General features: G+C 54.9%; 9 protein-coding genes across 9 annotated transcripts; 6 read left to right on the top strand and 3 right to left on the bottom strand.

Moving 5' to 3' along the window:
• Positions 1–220: 220 nt before the first annotated feature.
• AYL99_02364 (hypothetical protein) lies at positions 221–4,920 on the top strand (the record flags this gene model as incomplete). Its single annotated transcript, XM_018833880.1, has 2 exons — positions 221–4,513; positions 4,582–4,920. The coding sequence occupies 2 exons, from the start codon at positions 221–223 to the stop codon at positions 4,918–4,920; spliced, it is 4,632 nt and encodes a 1,543-aa protein (XP_018696504.1).
• Positions 4,921–7,304: 2,384 nt separating this feature from the next.
• AYL99_02363 (non-histone chromosomal protein 6) lies at positions 7,305–7,872 on the top strand (the record flags this gene model as incomplete). Its single annotated transcript, XM_018833879.1, has 4 exons — positions 7,305–7,458; positions 7,513–7,608; positions 7,666–7,787; positions 7,843–7,872. The coding sequence occupies 4 exons, from the start codon at positions 7,305–7,307 to the stop codon at positions 7,870–7,872; spliced, it is 402 nt and encodes a 133-aa protein (XP_018696503.1).
• Positions 7,873–9,374: 1,502 nt separating this feature from the next.
• On the top strand, positions 9,375–11,402 carry AYL99_02362 (hypothetical protein; the record flags this gene model as incomplete). The annotated part of the gene is made up of 8 exons (XM_018833878.1): positions 9,375–9,787; positions 9,844–9,980; positions 10,030–10,294; positions 10,368–10,442; positions 10,490–10,713; positions 10,763–10,871; positions 10,921–11,025; positions 11,075–11,402. 8 exons carry the CDS (start codon positions 9,375–9,377, stop codon positions 11,400–11,402), a joined length of 1,656 nt encoding a protein of 551 aa, XP_018696502.1.
• Positions 11,403–12,140: 738 nt separating this feature from the next.
• Positions 12,141–13,870, top strand: AYL99_02361 (hypothetical protein; the record flags this gene model as incomplete). The annotated part of the gene is made up of 3 exons (XM_018833877.1): positions 12,141–12,348; positions 12,409–12,628; positions 12,685–13,870. The coding sequence occupies 3 exons, from the start codon at positions 12,141–12,143 to the stop codon at positions 13,868–13,870; spliced, it is 1,614 nt and encodes a 537-aa protein (XP_018696501.1).
• Positions 13,871–14,641: 771 nt separating this feature from the next.
• On the top strand, positions 14,642–16,381 carry AYL99_02360 (endo-1,3(4)-beta-glucanase; the record flags this gene model as incomplete). Its single annotated transcript, XM_018833876.1, has 7 exons — positions 14,642–14,850; positions 14,902–15,119; positions 15,168–15,261; positions 15,314–15,389; positions 15,442–15,833; positions 15,890–16,343; positions 16,379–16,381. 7 exons carry the CDS (start codon positions 14,642–14,644, stop codon positions 16,379–16,381), a joined length of 1,446 nt encoding a protein of 481 aa, XP_018696500.1.
• A 45-nt stretch (positions 16,382–16,426) lies between these two features.
• On the bottom strand, positions 16,427–17,065 carry AYL99_02359 (hypothetical protein; the record flags this gene model as incomplete). Its single annotated transcript, XM_018833875.1, has 1 exon — positions 16,427–17,065. The coding sequence occupies one exon, from the start codon at positions 17,063–17,065 to the stop codon at positions 16,427–16,429; it is 639 nt and encodes a 212-aa protein (XP_018696499.1).
• A 24-nt stretch (positions 17,066–17,089) lies between these two features.
• Positions 17,090–17,455, bottom strand: AYL99_02358 (hypothetical protein; the record flags this gene model as incomplete). The annotated part of the gene is made up of 1 exon (XM_018833874.1): positions 17,090–17,455. The coding sequence occupies one exon, from the start codon at positions 17,453–17,455 to the stop codon at positions 17,090–17,092; it is 366 nt and encodes a 121-aa protein (XP_018696498.1).
• Positions 17,456–17,687: 232 nt separating this feature from the next.
• On the top strand, positions 17,688–19,250 carry AYL99_02357 (hypothetical protein; the record flags this gene model as incomplete). The annotated part of the gene is made up of 2 exons (XM_018833873.1): positions 17,688–17,749; positions 17,840–19,250. The coding sequence occupies 2 exons, from the start codon at positions 17,688–17,690 to the stop codon at positions 19,248–19,250; spliced, it is 1,473 nt and encodes a 490-aa protein (XP_018696497.1).
• An 834-nt stretch (positions 19,251–20,084) lies between these two features.
• On the bottom strand, positions 20,085–21,905 carry AYL99_02356 (hypothetical protein; the record flags this gene model as incomplete). Its single annotated transcript, XM_018833872.1, has 1 exon — positions 20,085–21,905. The coding sequence occupies one exon, from the start codon at positions 21,903–21,905 to the stop codon at positions 20,085–20,087; it is 1,821 nt and encodes a 606-aa protein (XP_018696496.1).
• Between the last annotated feature and the right edge of the window lie 311 nt (positions 21,906–22,216).

Raw genomic sequence — 22,216 nt, 5'->3', positions numbered from 1 at the left:
CGTTGAGGCATACTCCGCATGGTCACACTAGCCGAGTTCGATAGGAAAGGCGAACCGAGGAGATTTGCTGACTAAGAATTTTATCCATTCACACCACATGCTGCCTCTCCGACGCGGTGTGGATTACGATTCCGCCTAATGCTATCTCCGACTCCCTCTCTCGCTGATAGATCTGCCTGGACCTCGAGATGTTGCAGAGGAGGAGGTGAAGGGGGAGACCATGGCGTTACAAGCGTATCTTTCCCACACCGGCGGCCTGCTCACCTTCAACGATCCCGCGGCCCGAGTCGACAACTTGCGGCCATGGCTCGAGGCCAATACTGCCATTCCCGCCTCTCGCCAGATCTTGATGACGGCTCGCGGCAAGATTGTCAAGAATCTCAACAACGAACAGGAGGTTTATGTCTACGACAAGCAGTTCCTGTCCCCGGACTCCAGCCCCCCTTCCCGTGAGGATGTCCAACTCCAACCGCTCTCCGAACCCCCTTCGTATCTCACCGATGAGACCAGCCTCAAAGCATGGCAAGAGTTGTTCAACTCTCGGCGAACGTGGGCGCTGGAGGCATTTGAGATTGCCAGAACAGGAGTGGAGAATATCGAAATATGTGCAGAGGAGGCATCGGTCATTGCCAGGTCCATGAAGGTCGCCCTGGACAACCTGCGAAACCACGTCACGACGCTGCAACAGAGGTTCGAGGAGACAAACCAATGGGCTCAAGGCTATATACAAGAACATCGGGAGGTCCTCAAAGACTGGCAAGCGGGTGTGGACACCCTTGCAGAGCTTCCTGTCCGTGAAGACGTGGTCAGGGTGTTGCGGCGCCCGGCTGAGCCTGATGGCAAAGACCCGTCAGCACCGGTTGGAACTCTTTTCGATTTGGTCGACCGAGAGAGCCTGCAGGCTGCCGCAAAGAGTGTTCAACAAAGCTCGGCCGACTTTGAGACGAGGCTACGTGAACTGCAGTCGGGCATGGAGAAACTAAAGCAGGATACAGATGAAGCTCAGACTCGCTCAACTCAGGTGCCAGACTTCGACACCAATGCTCTACTGGACGAGGCCGAGACACTGGCGAAGCGGATCAGCTCCGACTATCAAGACGTCGTACAGATGCAGGACAATCAGAAGTCTGTGGTTGCAGCGTCAAGAAAGGCTGCAGTTCATACTCGCGAGTTGCTGCCTGCCATGCACGGTGTCGTGGAAGAAATTATCCAGGCTTCCCTGAGTGCATCCGAGACACGAAACACCGCGTCTCATGACTGGTATTCGACTCTGCAACTCATTTCCAGTATTCAATCTCGCCTCGCAGAACTGCAGTCCGGCATCACAAACCTCGACTTCCACGACAACGATAACTTTACAGCCCTTAATCGGGTCTTTCAGCTGCCACTTGTCTATGGTGCCACACTTGTGGAAGCAACGCGAAGATCCGAGTGGACTGAGCGAATGCGGGCAGAGGTCGACGTTCTCCATGAAGATCTTTCCCAGCAGACCGAGGAAGAGCAAAGAACGCGAAAGAAATGGACGGCTTCGCACAGCGACTTCTTGAATGAGGATATGAATGCCAAAGATGCACTCATCGATCTCAAAGCGACCGCCCCACGGAATTCCTGGCCGTTCGTGAGCAGGGACGAAATATTCGCCTGGGTTGACGACCTGAGGGCGCTCGGTATCAACGATGCAGTACAGTCGGTCATGCAGCGAATGAAAGATCTGGATGCCCCAGTTCGCAAGCAGAAGACGAAGCCATTCAAAAACGGGAGTATCCACGATCTCAGTCAGAGTGCTGCTCTCCGCGGCGGGGACGAAGTCAGAGGTCTACAGGACGAGAAAGCAAGACTTGAGGAGAAGCTTCGCGCTTCCGATAGTCGAGTGCGGAAGCTGGAAGACCTCCTCCACCGTCAAAGCCAGCTCAGCCGGCCTGCCAGCGGGATCTTCCAGCCTGGCAGCGCTGCGGACTTTGAGAGACAACAGACCCCTTCACCGAGTCCGCTGCACAGACATAGCGACCTGTCTCGCAGGTCATCAGTGTCTCTCCGAAGATTATCCAATAATCAGGACGAGAAGTCCTTGGTGCAGAAAATCGTTGCATTAGAAAGTCAGATCCAAAAGCTGCAAGAGGAGGCTCACGCAGAACGGCGTTCCAGTACCGAGAGCAGAGACAAAATGCAGGAAGCGGAATTGGTCAAGCGAGACTTGATGGCCAATTTCGAGGCGCAGAAGCAAGAGTTTGAAGAGGAGCGACAACTGCTGGACGACGAAGTGCATCGTCTCAAAGTCAAACTGGAGGAAGCCGAGGAAGAGCTTGATCGTCTCAATGACTCTAGGGACCATCTTCGTTCTGAACAAGATCAAACAGTGCTCAACTTACGGAATGAGTTGGAACAACTAAAGAAGACCTCTGCAGATGATCTCGCGCTGTCAGACCGCCGAGTCGAATCGGCGCGAAAAGAAGCAGCCGCGCACCGCGAGCGAGCAGCAACGCTCGATCGCCAACTTCACCAACTCAAGGAAGAACGGGCAGCCGCACAATCTCAGAATATGGCCCTGGCGAACCAACTGCGCTCAATGGAAGATCAGCAGCAAGAATATATCCCCATCCTTCAAGGAGCACACTCGAACCTATCACCAGCAGGTTCTCCCCCAGATGATCTTCGCCGTCTCGTTAACGCATTGGAGATTCTCTCCGAAGGTGCCGCGATTCACGCTCGAGGCCTTGACGATTCTCTCCAGCTCGCCACTGCAGAGAACAAATCGCTGGAGGAGAAGTTGTCGAACGCTGAAAGCGAGATCAAAACTCTCACAGACAAACTGTCCACAATGGAAATGCGGGCGAATGAACTGAGGGAAGACCTCGAACAGGAGCGAAGTAAGATCTCTGTGCTGAAATCTGAACTTGCGGGCGAGCGCGCCGAAATGGATTCCTTACGCGAGAAGTTTGCTGCTGGAGAGACGGGCTCTGATGCCCTGCGCCAGCAACTCAAGTCTGAAGAAATCAAAGTCGCGCAATTAATGGACCGCAAAGCTGAAGATGAGGGTCTCATCCAGCGCCTGAAGCATGAAATTGAAGATCTCAATCGGGAAGCCGTCAATGCGGCAGAGAAACAGGAGAAATTGCGCAAGCATTTCGACAAGAGGGGCGAAAGGGCAAAACAGCTTTCTGAGAGGTTGTTCCACCATCACGATCGGATCATTCGCATGCTTGAGCAGTTTGGCTATTATGTCTCCCGCCAGGATGATATGCTCGTAATTCAGCGCGCGAGTAAAGTGAACGCGAGCGCGGTGCTTAGTGGCAACGAGGGATCGGGACCAGGCATTTCCATGAGGCGGACCATCTCGGGTTCAGCGCCCCCACAACACTATTCCGATCCTTCAGACCTCGACACCCTGTATTGGACGTCCGACAACGATCTCACCTCGGAGTCGACAAAATACTCTGGCTTCCTCTCCACCCTATCGAGGCTTGACATGGACAGCACGATTGACCTGATCACGAAGCGCTACAAGGACGTCGAAACGTTGGCGAAGAAATACCAAAAGGATTCCCGCGCGTACAGAGAACGAACGCACCGCTCTCAGGCCGAGGCGCACGATAAAATCGCATATAGGAGCTTTAAGGAAGGGGATCTGGCTTTGTTTTTGCCCACGAGGAATCAAGCGACAAGACCCTGGGCGGCGTTCAATGTCGGTGCACCGCATTACTTTCTGAGAGAGCAGGATGCGCACAAATTGCAATCGAGAGACTGGTTGCTCGCACGAATCACGAAGATAGAAGAGAGGGTGGTAGATCTGAGTAGGAGCATGCGTGGCAACACCTCGTCCTCAACTGTGGGGATAGCCAGTACGGTGGTGGACGACGGTGGGTCGATGAGGAGTGTTGATGACGAGAATCCCTTCGAGTTATCGGATGGGTTAAGGTGGTATATGATCGATGCGCAGGAGGAGAAATCGGGGGCGCCTGGCACCCCCTCAGTCGGAAAGTCAACCGTCACCGCGAGCAACGTCGAGGTCAAGGGACACATGGGGTTGGGCAGGAAGGAACACAAGTCAAGCATAGGGATGGGCGGAGGTGGCACCAGTGCCACGACGACCATGGTTACTAAAACACTTACCAAAAGCCTGGATAGTCGGCGGTCGAGCTCGGGGAGCAAGAAAAGCGTGGATCTCAAGGGCAAGCTTCTCGACCGGAGCAGCAGCGTTAAGGACGGGATGCCTTCATCGAAGCTTGCACCTCTAGCGCCTATTTCCAGCGACACGGACGTTGAGCAAAGGCGTCCACTTCCACATGATGTGGGTGGCAGAACTGTGGCCATCCCGGACGATGATGCCCACGCGGATGCAGATGCAGAAAATGAGAATGACGAGCCTGAAGGGCCGGGTCTAGCGGGCTCAACGATGGTGCAAGCTGCGGGTCAAGGTCGAGGCCAAGCTGGGACAGCCAGTGTACCCAGTATCGTGCGCCGTCCCACCGAAGCAAGCCAGACAGACCGAGAGGATGCGCAGGTCTTTGAAGTGGTGAGGCGAGATCTTCTTCTCGGCCCATAAACAAGAGCAAAACGTGCAGCGACTGATGAGAAAAATAGAGTGGTAACCCTGCGACTTCTGAGCTTGCGGGCTCTGCCGCGAGGGAAAGATATCCTCAAGCCTCTGCGTCTGGCTACGCCGCCCTCAAAGCGACGCAGCATGAATCGTCTCTGGCGCAACGGCTGAACAAGAGACCGGTATATTCAGCCCTCACTCCAGGAAGCACATCACAATCACCCTATAGACCAAAGAAACAGAATGCAACGACGCCAGCGGCAAGCCCTGCGAAGCATCCTGGTGTTACCACGGGAGTTGAGGCTGTCTCGACTCCATCACCCTCGGCGAAACCGAGGGAGAGACCTTGGGACAAACTGTTCAGCATGGAGTTTCGGTCCTAGTCATACGACGTATACCATGCGACGGGTATATATAGGTTGCTGTACCGAGTATTGGAGAATGGGGTTTGTGCCTCCGGAAGCATTTGGGGCGAGGACGTTCGAGCCTCATAAAAATGGGGAGACTGATACATACCCTCGCGGCTTTTCCAAAAGTTGTCGTGAATGGGAGAGTTGCTCGTCTATCCGGGGTCCTGTTGCGTGTTTAGAGCCCCTTCCTCCGTTACCTGGGGCTGTCTCGCTACAAAGTACTCTGGGGTGCTCTGTAGTGCTGGTGAAGACGCGTCGACATCACGTGTGGCAGCTGAGGCCGATCATGGCTGTCCCACGTGACTATCACATCAATGCGGTTGTTTGTTTTACCACCCTCACTGCACATGCAATAACAGGGCATACTCTTCGCGGACCAAATCAAGCCTGTTTAATATGCATGTCGAGATCTTTTGCCAGCCAAGGGGATGGTTTGGACCGGAACCTGCAGCTTTTCGTCCGGAGTTTATTCTTGTTGCTGGGGGGCCTTGCTGGGTGGCTTGGACGTCAAACTCCGCGGCGAGAGTCACGACCCGGGGTTGATCGTTATTATTAATCCCTGTTCGGCGTCTGGTAAAGAGTCCGACGCATCAAGGAAGCTACGCCAAGCCGATGTGAGTAATTCGGGGGACCTTTGGGGAGTAATGTCCACGGGTACAGAAGACACCCCCAGGAGTCTTGTCTACAGAGCTTCAATCAAACCACGGGAAATCGTCCCAAGGAAAGGTTCGTGTGCACGGAAATGCAATCAGGGGCTGGTCTGGTGGATACGAACGGAATTAAAACCCATCGGCTGAAGAATGCCAGGAAGGGGACGCGCTCCCCAGCTGAGGGCGTTGGAAGCGGCAGGAGTTGTTGGCCCAAAGTGGATTTGTTATGATTCGAGCTTCGGCTACTCGAGAACACAGGTGCCAGCCGTGGAATGAGAAACCACGGCCATTGGAGTGGATAGCACAGTGAGCAGGGCTGTTCTTGCAGGATATAGTGCAGTCGTCACTACTTGCTCGTTCGACTGGTTGCAATGAGTCGTCGAGAAAAGTGGGTTCCATAAGGTCAGAAATGTGGGAGGCAGGGAAACTGATTGACGGAGGTGGGCAGGTTTATTGCGGGCCTGAGGAAAGGGTGCAGCTGAGGTCAAGGAGGTAGTGCTGAGCAACGAGGAGAGCACGAGAGAGCTAGATCAGGAGGGTAGAGTGAGTGAGTTTGAGTGGACAGGGGGGCAGAGACCTGGCAGGAGGGGGAATGAGCACAAGGTGCAGAGTGACGAGATCACAGGGAGCAGGGTCACCATTATTACATTACGGACAAACTATGAGGAGTTTTGAGAGGGGGAACTTGGGGGAGATGAGATGTGATAGGTGATAGAAGCAAGACAAACGATCCAAAAGATCAGAGGGGTGAATAGTCCAGTACGGACGGAGTACCTACTAGTTGTTAGTAGCAGCACTCAGTCGTACGAGTACCCAGTCACCACACCGTGTTTGATGGGTTGCGTGGTGCAAGTGGTGCAAGCAGGGCAGCGGCAGTGCAGGATCAACAACTGGGCAGGGCACGAACGAGGAGGGAGGGGGGAAGGGAGAGAGTCAAAGGAGATCAGGGAGAAGGGAGAGACCAAGGGAAGAAGGCGAGTCGGAGTCGGGGAGTCTGGCCCTGCCCGCTGTGCCGCTCTCGCTCTTCTGCCTGTCTCCTCTCTCACTGCTGCTGCTGCTCCCACCTCCCACCTCCCATACATTTTTCCTCCTACTACCACTCTCCCTCATACACTGTACTGTGTGTGCATACTGTGAGCGCGCTGCACTGCGTTACTACTACCACCAAATCACCCTCATACTGGTAAGTCCTCACTTTCTTCTCTTGAACCAATTTTTCCCCTTCACCATCCACACCACCCACCCTATTCTCTCATAGCTTGCGCGCAAAACTGCGATGCAAAATGCTCTTCCCATCATCATCCTGCCCTGTGGGCTCTGTTTTGCGACCTCGTCGTCGCCGTCCCCAGCACCCTGCGCCCACCAGCGCTTGACCACCACCACGCATTGCTTCCCAGCACTCTACCTGCTCAATTGACGCGTCTTGATTGCGTCGGTGAGTCTGAGCGCTCTCCAATTGTCCATTGTCACCGCCAGAACACGCGTTTGGCGCTCGAATGCACTCTCCCAAAACAATCCCAATTTGCCTGCGCTCGGCTCTCCGTGCGCTCCCTCGCACCTTTCACCGTGGTTTCGCCCTTGCCTTCACTGTTGTTTGGATTCTCTACCTGGTTGTTATTCTGCGCTTCTGGTTCCGCACTTCGTCCCAGCTCATCACTCAACCATCGCTTGTTCTACCTCATCCCTCCTGTTCCCTGTGTTGTAACCATGACTAAAAGACGCGCTGCGCAGAGCACCAACACCCTCGCAAACACCGCGAATCCAAAACCCCAAACCACCCAGTCTTCCACAGCCAAAATGCCTAAGGCGACCGGAAAGAATACCAAAACCAAGGGCCGTGGTGCCGAGAAGAAGAAGAAGGGTCCGTCGACACCTCCCGATGGTGTGATGTGACCTTCACTGACGTCTTGAACAGACCCCAATGCTCCCAAGCGTGGCCTCTCTGCCTACATGTTCTTTGCCAACGAGCAGCGCGAGAACGTCCGTGAGGAGAACCCGGGCATTAGTTTTGGTACGCCTGCTCCCCCCCTCCTCCCACCGATGACCAGATGAGCTTACAAGACCACAGGCCAGGTTGGCAAGGTCCTCGGTGACAAGTGGAAGGCCCTGAGCGATAAACAACGCGAGCCGTACGAGAAGAAGGCCGCCGCCGACAAGAAGCGATATGAGGACGAAAAGGCGAAATACAACGTAAGTGACGATGATCGCTCAACTCAACAGGGATACTTGCTAACCGCCCTCCCAGGCTGGCGAGGACGACGATGACGAGGACTGAATGGTCTCGCGCCCTGACGCTTGACCCCATGGTCTTTGGCGACAACGTTCAAAGTCTGGTGCAATTTCTCTTTTTTTGTCATCATGTTTTCACTAGCAATGATCGGCTGGGAGGCAGGGGTTATGGGAGTCAGTTATGGACAGGGTCGGTATGCTTCAGAAACGCAGCTGACGGCTGGAATCATGGAGCTGCAGAGATCCAGGCCATATCGTCGTGAGGTGTGGCGCATCACCACCGTCGCGAACCGGAAAGCTGAGCTTGCGAACATTGCATAAGCATACTATGATCCTTGCTGTATACTAGCTTTTTATGCAATGCAATGTCTGGCAAAAAGATCCAATTGACGACTGCTGGGATTCCCACGTTGAGGATTGCTCTTCGTAGACGTTCTCCGACGAGCCCTGACCCGTGCATTTCCGTCAGGGGTGAACAAACTTGACCAGCTCCAGAGCTTCATCTCATCACATCACATCACGTTGTGCCGAGTGTTGGTTGATCCTTCTGGGGGCCATCGTCGTGTTTCAGCCCCTCGTTCTCTACCACTCTCTTTGGGCTTGGCCACAGGCAGCAGCAAGGCGCAGGTCAAGAACATCTTCCAACCTCATAAAAAGCCAAATGGTTGTTGCTCTTCCATTTTTCAGGATGCACCTCAATCTAGGCAATGTTGAGGGCCTGGACGCGAGCTCCTGATGCAGCTTCCACTCCAGTCTCGTAGACAGTCTCGCTCTCTCTCGACACTCTCACCACCACCACCAGACATTCCGACGCGTCCCCATTGCTGGCCTTCCCATTTGTCACCCGGGGGGTTTCCAGCAAGAAGATGGAATTTATGCTGACAGACGACGCAAGCTACTCACGAAAGTCAGGTAGGATGCATTCTCTTTTCGACAACCAAGTAGAACCACGTCGACCCGCATAAAAGGCCTCGCTTCGCTGCCGCGACTGCTGCTCCTGGAAAAAGGAATCAGAGAATGTTGTTTGGACGCCCTAGCTTAGGCAGCAAAAAACAATGCCTGCAGCATCATGCATGCGATCTGGCCACCTCTCTCGAGAAACAGAACCTGCCAGACTGGTCCAATATGGTGCCCTGCTATTCCTCCACGAGTCGAGAAACATGAGAAATTGGCCTCTCCGGAGCCAAGGTCATTTGAAGCCGGTACGGAGCATGACAGTGGGCGACAGTGGACGACAGTGGACAACGGTGGACAGCCTAAGAGCTTGTGTTGCGACAGTTCATGCGCATGCTGGACGGTGACAAATCGGCGTCGTGTCTAGGTATGCATCGGTCCCTTCATCCTTCGGCTTCGCCTGCTGTCCGCTTGACACGTCAACGGCTTGCATGAGGGTTTGCCTCCGCGCGAATTAACGAGATTCCCCCAGGGCCAGCCCGCATCTCAATTTCAGCACAAAAGGAGCCTCTTCACGACCGCTCGAGTTCGATCTGGGTTCCTTGCTCATATCTCTCTCAGTCTGATCCCGAGGCGCACCCCAGTCTATAATGCATGGATCTACTCCTACGAGAGGAGGCTGGGAGAGCCCAGGACATTGCGGAAATTCTCAGCACCATCCGGACGAGCGATCAGGATCATGAGCAGGACATTACCCTGGCGATCACGGGGCTGAACGGCTTGAGCTGGGCGCTGCGGGAGCTCAACAATCAGATCGACGCGGCGAACGGGAAGGTCACCTCAACCTTTGCGGGCGACTTGAAACTCCTTCAGCATAGTATCGCCTTCACCCTTCAAGACATATGGACGATCCTGGGCAAGTTACCACGCGCCCCGATCGCAGCGGACTACCAAGATGCCTGGAAAGACGTCGCCCGATATTGCATGAACATGGGAAAGCAGACCCTCCACACACGACTAGAGACATATAAACTCTTCACCTATTCATTATGCAAGGTCCTCTCAAGGTACAGTAGCACCTCGAGCCCTGAAGTGGTTGTCGCTCAAGGGCATTTTTGGTTAGGCAGTCCTTCAGTCGACGGCACCTCGAGGACTTGCGCCTCGAGATTTTCGATCTCCAGACCCTCCAACGTGAAGATCGACGATTAATCACAGCCTCAGAGACCTTCCCTACTCTTGCTATGGTGCCAGTCCAGCAGGGTCACTCTCTCCTTTTCGCAGGCTTTACGATGTTACTGACGACCAGCAGTGATCAGACCCCTCCCGTCCCACGAACGGGTAAGACCAGAGCCTCTACGACCCATGTCGCCAGCAACCTCCCAAGACAGTTACGAGACATTTCAGCAACCAGCGGCTCCCAGTCCGCCACCCCTATCTCCAGTTTTGCCTTCTTCGCCGGTCACCACGTTTTCCACTCTGAGTCAAACGTCCAGCGTCGACTCGGACACCAACCACTGGGCGACCAAAATTTTCAGCAACTTGCCCAGTACTCCTCTCGAGGTGGACCCAAACTCGTAAGGAAAATGCCTTCGTCACCACTTCACACACTCGCTCACTCGCTCACTCGCTCACTCTACGCCTGATTAGATCGTGCTGTTTCGGCGACGTCGATAACCGGTACCGCCGGCGACCAGGCCCGGAATATGAGAGGATCCTCCAACTGTAAGATTGGCTAACGGTGCGAAAGATCCCCGGTTGACTGTGACCAGAAAATTTCCTGGCGGATTAAGGACGAAGTTCTACTGGCGTGCTCGCGATTACCGCACCAAACTCGTCTGTGAATGGTATGACCATCGAAAGAACCCTCGGCAGTCTTGCTTTCCCCTCAGCGAATTGCACATCAAACGATCTGGGTCCGCGCTATACCTTTGCTGTCCCACCGTCAAAGGTGCAAGCACTTGCTGGACCAGCCTCAACTTCACGTCGTATGAATGTCAGTTCTCAGACTCCCCTCCTCCGAAGGATGTCGCTGATTGTCTCAGGGCTTGTCATCTTTCATTGCACCTTTCTATCACTGCGTTCTCATGACAGCACATCGCTCTTCCGTAACATCGACCATGATCTGGATGGCGAAGTCCTCAATTTCGCTGGGTGAGTCGATGAGATGCTTTGCCATTGGCTTCGGGCTGAATTCCCTCAGGGCAATCCGTGACGGCGGCTACCGCCATGTCCTCCGGTTGTACCGTGACAAGAGGACGGATGCCATGCGTCTCGAAGCATCTGTCCTCGACAAAGAGATGAAGGAGTAAGTCGATGCTGTCGCATCAAGATGCAAAAGCTGAGTCTTCTAGCAGCACACCCATCTGGACGGCTTTCATCACGCACAAAATCACCTCGCCGAGTTGGTGTCGGTGGCCTAAGAACAGCTCCACCGTGTATCTCGCTGAACTCCAACGTCATGTCTTTTCTTCCGAATACTCACCTCATGTCCGCGCAAACGGCGAGCACCTCCTGGACTTCGAGGTCTTTACAGGTAGACTGTCCCGAGAACGTGTCCCGTACGCGATAGAGGCTCACTGGTTTCGTACAGACGCCGAAGACTTCGTGAAGACAGTCAAAGACTTGCGCGAGGACGTTCGCAGACCGAAGCCGGCCAAAAACGTACGACTCCCTGTTGCTTGACCTAACGACCCTAATGACTAATGACACTGACGATGAAATGGGCGGCCATTCTGTTTGGGCTTTTCGACCATGCGGCAAAATGGTGGCCTGGTGCCCTTGGATACCCCTTGCCCTTACCCTTCTTACCATGTCTTCTCTGCTCAGCTTGTTGCTCCCAAAGTTCTGCTTAATCGCGTTGCTTCGCTCATAGCGGAAAAGAGACTAACTGGTCGAGGGACGCCCACATCGTTGTTTTTCTGCTTGTTTCTTCGGTGGCTTGGACGGTTGCTCATTCCTAGCGAAAAAGTCGACACGCCAATGCTCGTGATACTGCTCAGCCCAGACTGGTGCATTTATACCGCAGTTTGTGGCTCTCGGGGGCTCGATTCACCTCAATATTCTATCATTTATATATACGTTTGAATGATGTGGTGTTATTTTCTAGTCGAGGCTAAGTACTTCCCTGGACATACATCGGCGTAGATGCCGAGCAAGACGCCTCTCCGGGCACATTCCGCGAATTGTTTAGCCGATGAGGTTCCTTTGTGCCAGGACGATTGGAGAGATCCTCTCCACCTCGATCCTTTGCCCTTGGTTCTTTTGTCCGTTGCGTACATCGGACATTAGCCGTCGGCCCTGATTTTATCTCCAATTCCTTCCCTGTTATATTAGCAAGCGTCAGGAACCTGGAGAAATCATGGCTCTTTTCTCTCCGTCGCTCGGTGCTGTTTGCAGCCTTGAAGTTGCAGCTGCTCCGTCATGTCGCAGCCAGCAGTGCCTCCTTCGGGGACCAAGGAAGCCCTGAGCGCTGAGGCACCACCAGCGACCGTGTCCCAGGATGGCGGCCCGAAGCCGGAGAGGACGACCCTCCAGAAGGTGTACGATTGCCTCACATATGTGCCACCGAGGTGTCGCTATGACCCTGAGAAGCCATTTCAGTTCTCAATGAGTTTGAATATACTCTTTGGTAGGAAAAGAACCCAGCTCGGATAAGGCAACTTAGTATTAATGACCCGTGCCTCTTCAGCATTCGCTGGTTGTTTTACCGTGGCCAACCTCTACTATACTCATCCAATCCTCAACCTCCTCGCCGACGACTTCCACGTTACCGACGAGCAATCTTCCTATATCCCCACTTTGGCACAGGCTGGATATGCTGGTGGGTTGCTGTTCTTGTGCCCGTTGGGAGACTTGGTGAAGAGGAGGCCATTTGTTCTTTGGCTGGTTTGGTTTACTGCAACACTATGGTCCGTGAAGGACGATTTTATCGGAGTATGGATGTTTGGACTGATATTCGTTGCAGGATTGGCCTCTGCGTCACCAGATCATTTGTCGCCTTCGGGGTCATCACCTTTATCACAAGTGTGACGACTGTGACACCTCAGTTGATGCTGCCCCTGGTCGGCGACATGGCTCCTCCTCACAGGCGGTCGACGTCTCTCTCCATTGTCGTGTCGGGGATGCTTCTAGGAATGCTCATCGCCCGTCTCTTGTCCGGCACCGTTGCTAAATTCATTGGGTGGCGCTATATCTACTGGATCTCATTTGGGCTGCAATACTTTATCCTGATCTTGCTGTATCTCTTCATGCCAGATTACCCTTCGACCAACCCCGGGGAGAATATCTGGAGGAAGTATCCGCTGTTGTTGTGGGATATTGTCAAGCTCGTGGTGAAGTATCCCGTATTAGTCCAGGCCTGCCTTGTTGGCATGTTCACCGCGACGACCTTCACCAGTTTCTGGACAACCCTGACTTTCCTCCTTGCCGGTTCCCCGTACCACTACAATTCTCTAGTCATTGGTCTTTTTGCCTTGATCGGAATCGGCAGCATGACTTGGGGTCCCATCTTCGCGAGGACAGTCATGGAGAAACACCAACCGCTCTTTTCAGTCATCATTGGCGAGGTAATTTGTTTGGTTGGCGTGGTTATCGGGACCTATACCGGCAAATTTACGATCGCGGGGCCCGTCATCCAGGCCATTGGGATCGACATCGGCCTGCAGACCAGCCAGATCGCTAACCGAACTTCTATCTACAAAGTCGCGCCGCTAGCGAGGAACCGGGTCAATACTGCTTATATGGTCAGCGTTTTCGTGGGGCAGTTGATCGGTACTGCTGTTGGGAACTCTCTTTATGCCCGTGGCGGTTGGATCTCTTCGGGCTCGGCAAGCGTCGGCTTTGTTTCTACAGCGCTGGTCGTGTGCTTCTTGCGCGGCCCACATGAACAAGGCTGGATAGGTTGGCGAGGCGGATATAACATGAAGCAAGGAGTGTTGAAGAAGCCCCAAAACAACCCGAATGATACGGAGGCTTTGCAAGCCCAGCAACCGCCTCAGCCATTCAGCGCAGAGAAGGCAAAAGAAGCTGGGCAAGCAGAGAAGGAAATCGAAGTGCGGGCTCACGATGAGAATCGCGAAATTGACCACAGTTCGCGATCCTCGCAACGTACTCTCAGTGAGGAGATCCAGCCTTGCGGGGAGAAAATCTAGGATAGGCAAGACGAAGATCCTTGGAGGGCAGGCCTTTGAGGCCGTGCATTTCAAGGTGAATTTTGACGAAAGGATGGCTGAGACGCGAACGGCCATTCGATATCGCGGGTCAGGACCGATCCATCCTGGTACCGGGCCTCCTCAGGTCGAGAGGTCAACATGCACTTCGACAGACTCGCTTTGGCTCCAGCTCACTCAAACGACAGACCGCGTATCAGAAGAGGCTGTGGGTAATCCGCTCAGCACAGAATATGGTGCCTTATGCTGGTCATTCACTTTTAGCGGCATCGGTAAGGACCGGGCACCCATCGGAAGACATACACAGCTACGTCCTCCCGATCACGGACCCCAGCCCTCTATACCTGGTCGTGTATGGTAAGTCAGTAGAGGGTCTCAAGGCAAGAAACACCACCAACACCTCGATGCTCAGACGATGGGCTGGCTCCCCCGAGCCACATATATTTTGAAGGATTGATAGCGGCCTTGTTCTCGCAGGCCAACACCATGGCCAGTGCGAGCAAGAGCTCCACGCCCAGGGATGCGCGAGATTCTAGAAATGATGAGATGGATATCTCCCTTTCTTTCTTTCCCCACCGTGTTGTGCCAGGTCCCGTGCACATTCTTCGCAAGACTCGCGATGGAATTCGTTCCACGCATCCTCCAAAACGCCTTCATTGTGGCTATTCCTCCGCTGTTTCGCGCGTTCATTGAAGCGCCTGCGTCTACTTGCTGTTGCCGATCATGGCTGTCCATTCCTTTTCCGCCCGAACCATGGCTTGTTACCGATTTCTCACGTGTTTTGTGTATTTCCACTATGCTTCTGCCTTTACCAGCTCGGTCTACCAGTTGGATTCAGAGTATTCGGGCGCCAATTTCTTCCAAGGCTGGGATTTCTATACGGTGAGGAGCCTGATTGCCAGCGGTTTGTCCGACGACGCTGACGCCAAACAGGGAGGCGACCCTACTGGAGGATTTGTAACGTGTGTGACCTTGACAGACCAATATATGCGCGGTGTCTAATACTCGAATAGATATTACAGCCAGGGTTCTGCTCAACTTGCGGGCATGATCAATGCCAGCGACAGCTCACCGATCTACATTGGCTCCGACTACAACACGGTGATCGGATCCACGCAAGCCGCAGGGAGACCCAGCGTCCGCATTTCCACGCAACGATCATGGACCCATGGATTGTTTATCGGGGATTTCAATCATGCTCCGGGCGGTGTCTGTGGAAGTTGGCCGGCATGTACGTGCTCCCAGGAAAGGGGGGTGGTCTTGAGCTAATCAACCACAGTCTGGACACTGGGACCCAACTGGCCTTATAATGGGGAGATCGACATCATGGAGGGAGCGAACTTGATCACCAACAACGCTGCGACGTTACATACGTGTGTGGGCACTTTGCGACTGGGCAATGGACATGGCTGATGGATGGCACAGAAACCCGAACTGCACGATTGCTGGGGACAGCAGGACCATGACAGGCCAGCTGGGGAACAACAACTGCGCATACTACGTGAGTGGAGTGATGGGCTTCTTCTGGTGGGTGAGACTGACTTCGTCCATAGCCTGGCTACAACGTCGGCTGCAGTATCGTCGATCCTCGAACCTCCAGCTACGGCACCGGTTTCAACTCGATCGGCGGTGGTATTTACGCGATGCAATGGACCTCCGACTATATCAGCGTCTGGTTTTTTCCAAGAGGCTCGATCCCGGCGGACATCATCAACAAGACGCCCAACCCTTCCGGGTGGGGTTTGCCGGCCGCCAATATGGAGGGCTCCTGTATCATCGACCAGCATTTCCAAGCCCACAAGATCGTCTTGAACAATGCATTCTGCGGAGAATACGCGGGCGCAGCCAGCGTATGGAACTCGACGATCAACTCGTGTGCCACAAACACGGGGTATTCAACCTGCAATGCATATGTGGCCGCTCAGCCAGCAGCCTTCCAACAGTCGTATGTGGCTACAGAGTCTCCCATTTCAACCCAGTGACTGACCTGTGAACAAATAGCTACTGGAGTATCAATTCGATCCGGGTGTATCAGCTGGTAGATCCCAGTGTCAATGCCAGTTCTACGGGACCTTCATATATCGCCAGCAACCAGCCCGCGCATTCGAGCGCGTCGTCGACGACTTCATCTTCGACCCCCGTGCCGACCACGAGCCTGTGCCCGACGTACAACTTCACCGTCGTGCAGTCGGGCAGTTTCCAGTACGAAGTCGAATGCGGCGTCAACATCGGCGGGTCGGACATCGGTCGCCCATACCTCAGCTATCCCGTTAACTCGTTCGAGGACTGCGTCGCCGGGTGCAGCTACTGGAACACGTACAACAGCACCAACATCTGCGGCGGCGTGACGTACCAGATCAGCAGCAAGGCGTGCTACTGGAAACGCAATGTCGGCAGCACCCCCGCGAACCCTGGCTTCGACAGCGCCCGCCTCATCTACTACGCCTATCCGCAGGTGACGGACGACCCGCGCCAGCAGACGTCGAGCAGTAGCAGCAGCAGCACATCCTACGTGGCGACCCCGGTCACGCCGCAGTATTACGTCGCGCCGGGGGCCACGACGTCGACTTCCTTCTCGCTGATCTCGGAGACCCCGACGTCGAGCTTTGACGCCGGCGTTCCATTGGGCGGGTCGACGACCGACGACACTTCTTCGTCAACAGTCACATCCGTTGTTTCGACGACGTTGGGGGTGACGACTGGAGGCAGCGCCCTCAGTACATCCACGTCGACAGCAATGGCAGGTTCATTTTCGTCGACCACTTCTCCAAGCTCGACGTCACCTGCCCGGTCCACAGCCAGTGCAACATCAGCCTCTGTTGTTGTGTCGACTTCGAGCCTCTCGACCGCGCCGACCACGAGTCTGGCCCCTTCTTCTTTTTCTTCTTCCTCTTCATCGTCGTTGCTGGCATCTTCTGCTGTAGCAACAACAACAACAACAGCAGCAGCAACAATATCGACGATGGCCACTGCAGCGACGACCTCGACGAACGGGCAGTCGGCCCCTCCGAGCTCAACGCGGTCGTCAAGTTCATCATCCATAGCGCCGAGTCCATCCACGACTATCAGCACTTCAAATGTGGTCGCTTCCTCGGCCTTGTCCCCGTCGTCATCGACGCCGATCCATTCATCATCCCCGGCTATATCTTCATCGGCATCTTCTAGTCCGTCCGTCATCACGACGCAGACTCAGACGCAGACTCATCCTCTGTCTGCTACAACGACTGCCGCAGCGGTGTCCAGCTCCAGTTCAGCATCCACAAACGCAAGCCCTGTTAGCACGACGAGCACGGTCCGCCCAGCCGACTCGTCCTCCTCTAGCCAAACTTCCTCTGCTCCGCTGTCTTCCCCCATCTCTTCGTCAATCCCACCACCGCCGCCGTCTTCAACCACCTCTTCGGGTCCTCCAACGTCCTCCCACACGACCATCCCACCAACGACAACCACCAGCCTCGTCGCTTCCGAATCCTCCTCGTCCTCCCCGCCATCTTCGCCTCCATCCACATCCAACTCTGTCTCTACAGTCTTCTCTTCCTCCGCCTCGTCCCCGACATCACAAATCACCATCAGCAGCAGCGGCAGCAGCTTATTGCCCCCCTCCTCCTTCTCCGCCTCCAGCTCTTTGATCTCCTCAACCACCGCTTTCGTCTCGACAGTGGAATCAACGACGACAACCACAACAAATATCGCTCTTCCCGGCCCCACACAAGTCTCCTCTTTCACCTATGCAGGCTGTCTGGGCCCGCGGCCAGATTCTGCGTTTGCGGACAGTTTTACACTCGTCGACGACTCCCCATTCATGTCCATTGAGAGATGTGTTCAGGGATGCTCGTTGGACATATACGCCGGTATCTATGACACGTAAGTTTTGACATCATCCATCCATAATTCCACGCCTTCCAGCCCGACCTGGGTTGTTTACTCGCTAACACTACCTCTTCTCCTCTCCAGCCAATGCTACTGCTCCTCATACTCGTTGCCCCTGGATACCCCGTCGTCCGAGGCCTTTGTCCATTACCCGGATTCCGCATGCGACACCACATGCCCGGGCAATGCGGCAGAGAGATGCGGCGGCGTGGCTCCTTTATCCCCACCCACCCGGCTCGTGAGGAGACAACTCGCCGATGCGAACGGCGATGTTGTCCTGTTGACTCTGTACAACAACACGAACGCGGATGCCGGTGCTTCCTCCTCGTCGACCACCACTGCCTCTCCGTCGACGACGACAGCGGAATCGTCCATGACCGCGTCAAGCTTTGGAAGCACGAGTTTGCAACCGTCCTCAGTAACAACAACAAGTTCACCCATTCCAACCTCGGTCTCGGTCTCAGTCTCAGTCTCGGTCTCAGTCTCAGTCTCGGTCTCAGTCTCAGTCTCGGACTCAGGCATCCTCACCTCCCCTCCCCGGCCCACATCTTCCTTCTTCTCGTCCTCCTCTTTCTCTTCGACTCTCTCCCTATCTCTATCCCCCACAACCATCTCCACGACCTACACGACCGTCTGTGCGTGGCACCCGCTCTCGTGCCCGACGCGCACGGAGACCTGGCTCGCGACCACCATCACGGTCCTGCACTGCGGATGCACGGACATGCCGCCGGCGCAGGTGCCCATGACCACCACGACGGTCGTGGCGGCGGGTGGCAATGCGGAGGAGGAGGCAGAGGCAGAGGCGGCAATGACGACCCTCACGGTCCCGTGCACACAGTCCATCTCGGCCCTCGAGGGCGCCATCTCCGCGTGGTCCAACGCACAGGCCGGCGCCCATGCTCAAGCAGACGCATACGCCGAAGCCACGGCGACAGCCTCCGCCTCCGCCTCCGCCTCCAACGCCCGGGGGTCGCAAAACTCCAACGCACACGACTACGTGCCGTACAGCTTCCCCGTCTCGTTCCCGACGATGATGATGCCCACGTCGGGGCCGCCGGCCGCTGCCACGGTGACGAAGAGCCTCGTCGTTGCCACGGCCAAATTCCCCTTCTCGATCCCTGTGGAGAATCTCCCTCCCCATTCCACTCCCGCTCCCCCTTTCGCGGGGGTTTCGAACGGGACGACTCAGGAGGAGGAGGAGGAGGCGGTCGAGGACGTCACGGTGGTGCCGGGGCCGGGCCCGGGGCCGCTTTCTGCTGCCCTGTCGAACACCAATCCCGCCGCGGCGGCGGCGGTGACGGCGACGGCGATGATTCAGAGCGTCAAATCTGGCGCTGCGTCATCTGCGTCTTCTTCTTTTCTTTCTTCTCCTTCGGGGAGATCATCGCGGGTATTCTCCTGGGGATGGGTTCTGGCGCGAGGCTGGGCGTCGGCGTCGGCGTGGGTCACGGTGGTGGTGATTGTTGTGGAGATGGGTGCTTTGGGGCATTATTGAGTGGTCAAATGGTCAATTGAGTGATCTGAATTGATGCCGCTTCCGAACATCATCTACTACTTACTGGCTGACTGACTGGTCACCTACCTAGCAATGTCATGGCATATCATATCATATCATCCGAATCCAAGTCGCTTAGCTACCTCGGGTGGACTACATAACTACATATGGTAGCTGGAGAGAGACCCGGGTTGATTCTTGCTTGGGTGGATGCACGCAGAGTATGTATGTACGGATGTCGTAGCCCATGAACGAGGAAATATGCCCATCTCGCACGATATCCCTTCTGATTCATTAAATCTGTGCACACTATACAGCCGGGGCTCCTCAGTAGTGGAGCCATGCTTGCTACATGTGGTGACATATCCTGTAAAACGTCGTGGATTCATCATGTTCTGCGAAGTTGCCCGTCCGAGAGTCTCGGATTCCTCAATCCAGCAGCCAGCCCATTGATTCATGCTGCAATTTCCCTAATTCCCCGACACCAGCGCAAACCAATCCAACTCCTTTTGACTGTCCAGTCTTGTTGAAACACATTCCCACGACCCACAGCCCCCAACCCTGTCAAGCCTGCAACGAAGCCAGCATCTTGACGGACATAAAAGACGTTCGTCGTTCCCGTCAGTTTCCAGAAGACACCAGCCCTTCGATAACATCACTTCATTCTCATTCCTAGTGGGAGACTGACGTCCAATTTCAGGTCCAAGCGAAACGCCAGCACGCAAGACACCTCGAGACCAACTGAAGAACCATCTCGTTCGATACGCCGTCAGTAAGCCCAGGATCGTCCTCCGATGATAGTCCATACCCCATGAAAATCCGCCGCCGCGCCCTTTAGTGACCAGTCTGCACGCTAGAGAATTTCCGGTGATGATCATTACCACAGCAGTCGAGCTCAACGAAGCATTCCCCAACCATATCGTCCCTCTCGTGAGGTCTAGCTCGACCACAGAGTCTAACGTCCCTCATGTTGAGAAAAGAAGGATGTCTCCCCTCCCACTCCCCAAACTTGAGCTCGAGTTGTCGTGGACCCGAGGTGTGGGAGCCAAAGATGGTCTTCCAAGCTTGGATCAGAAAGCGGCAGATGGCCCTGTGCGGAGATGGCGGCTGTTTGACGTTGCTGTCGTTGTCAGGTCTGGCAGGATCCCACCAACCTGGGTCTCCTTTCTCGATTGTGAAAGGCGGAGCACCTTCAAAATCAGAGTCGGCCGGACATCCTGTTGGAAGCCAGACATCACTTGCTGACCGAAGTGGTGGTATGCACGGGCCCATGCGGTGCTTCGCTGTTCCCCGGCCGTATCCTGACAAGTGCCTCGTGAGATATAACCATTGCACACCGCTGTCGAAATAAATCTGGATTCTGTCGAGCTTGAACTTGCGGAGCTCGCCGAATATACCCTCATAATCTTGGATTGTGAGTTCCGGTGAGGCTCTATTGAGATCAAAAGTAAGCACCCTCAGTCTCGGACAGGACTGTCGGATAGATCGAAGTTCCTCTACGGAGAGAGGCTCTCTCAAAACCAGATCAGTGAATTTTTCGCACTGGTGGAGTTGGAGGTCTTCGAGGGTGGCTCCATGTTGATCCAGGATGGTGGGCAGCGGGACTTTTCCCCTCCACGACCAGACACTCAAATTCACCAAAGGCGGGCAGGTGGCAAGATAGCCGTGTGCCGCGACGAGAAATGCCATGGAAGGTTCCCCCGCGGCAAGGTTGATGACGAAACTCTTCAAATTCGGCAAGATTTGAGGGGCGTGTTGAAAAAATGACTGATGGAGAGGACCCCTGCTAACCTTCAGGCTCGTCAGGAGCGCGAGGTCGGCGTACTGCGACCAGAAATGCAGGGTATTAGCAGATATCCCCCAACCGTCTAAGGTCAGGTGACGAAGTGACGAACTCCGCTTCGACCCTTGGTCTGGCGGAAACCAACTGTCAAGATCGGTTCGGAGGGAACTGACTGCGGGGCTGAACGGCTGCATTTGAGGATGTGAGATCATCGAGACGAATCTCAGGTTCGGCGCCGATCTCAAGATCATGTGGAAGACCAAGTGGTCGTGGACACGTGTGGTTTCTGTAGTACTCATCGACAATGAGTTCAGGCATGTCGCGGCCGCCAGCACCTTCTCTGACTCTAGGGGTACATCTGTATCGGCAAGTCTCCTGCCGCGGAAAATGTCTAGTCTTGCATTTGGCTGATGGGCCTGCAACGTCTCGACAATGATCTCGCTGGGCAGATAGCCAACTTTCCAAACCAAGGTTTTCAGGTTGCTGGCATTGCGGAGCACGCTCTCCAATTGGTTAAACGAGTCGCAGAGTTCTCTGGACGTGGGTGAAGCGTGAACAGGGGGGCCATCAACGACCGGAGGGGGCTCGATCTTGCAGACCGTGAGCTCTCGCAAGCCTTGGAGGAATTCGGGCGTTTCCCATTCCTTTTGTGGCCGACCGAATGGGTTCACCCAGCTCTGGAGCCCGTTGTCCCAGTGAATGGTGGCGCGACGATAGCGGACAAGCCTGGCGACGTAGTGGAGGTATTGGCAGGTTCGAGCCACCGCTGCTGTGGTGCGAGGAGATTCATCGTCAACGTACGTGAGGACATGGGCAAGGACTTCAGCCTCGAGGCTGAGGAGGTTTGAGGGGGCCATGCGGTAGAGATTCATAGGTGGGTGGTCAAGTAAGGCACGGGTTTGTGAGCAATAAGCTGACCATGAAGATGAAAGCACACAGAAGAGTAGAAGAGACACAGATCGAGGGTCATGTTGAGCAGGGCAGTTGTGCTGACGGTGAAACGAGTTTGAGGCTGAAGTGAATGAATCAATGAATGGTATGTGGTATTAAGGCAACCGTCGCGCGGGGTGGCTGTATGCCCCATTCCGTCATCTGATTCGTCCAACGCGCCAACGCGCCGCAGGCACCAGCTCACGTGACACTTTTGCTGCTGAGCAGCTTCAGCCACGTGCCAGCTTACCAC

The sequence above is a fragment of the Fonsecaea erecta genome (genome assembly GCF_001651985.1).
Source record: "Fonsecaea erecta strain CBS 125763 chromosome Unknown Scaff2, whole genome shotgun sequence".
In the NCBI taxonomy this organism is placed as follows: domain Eukaryota; kingdom Fungi; phylum Ascomycota; class Eurotiomycetes; order Chaetothyriales; family Herpotrichiellaceae; genus Fonsecaea; species Fonsecaea erecta.
Note: the sequence above shows the minus strand (reverse complement) of the source record. Positions and strands in the feature narration are given on the sequence as shown.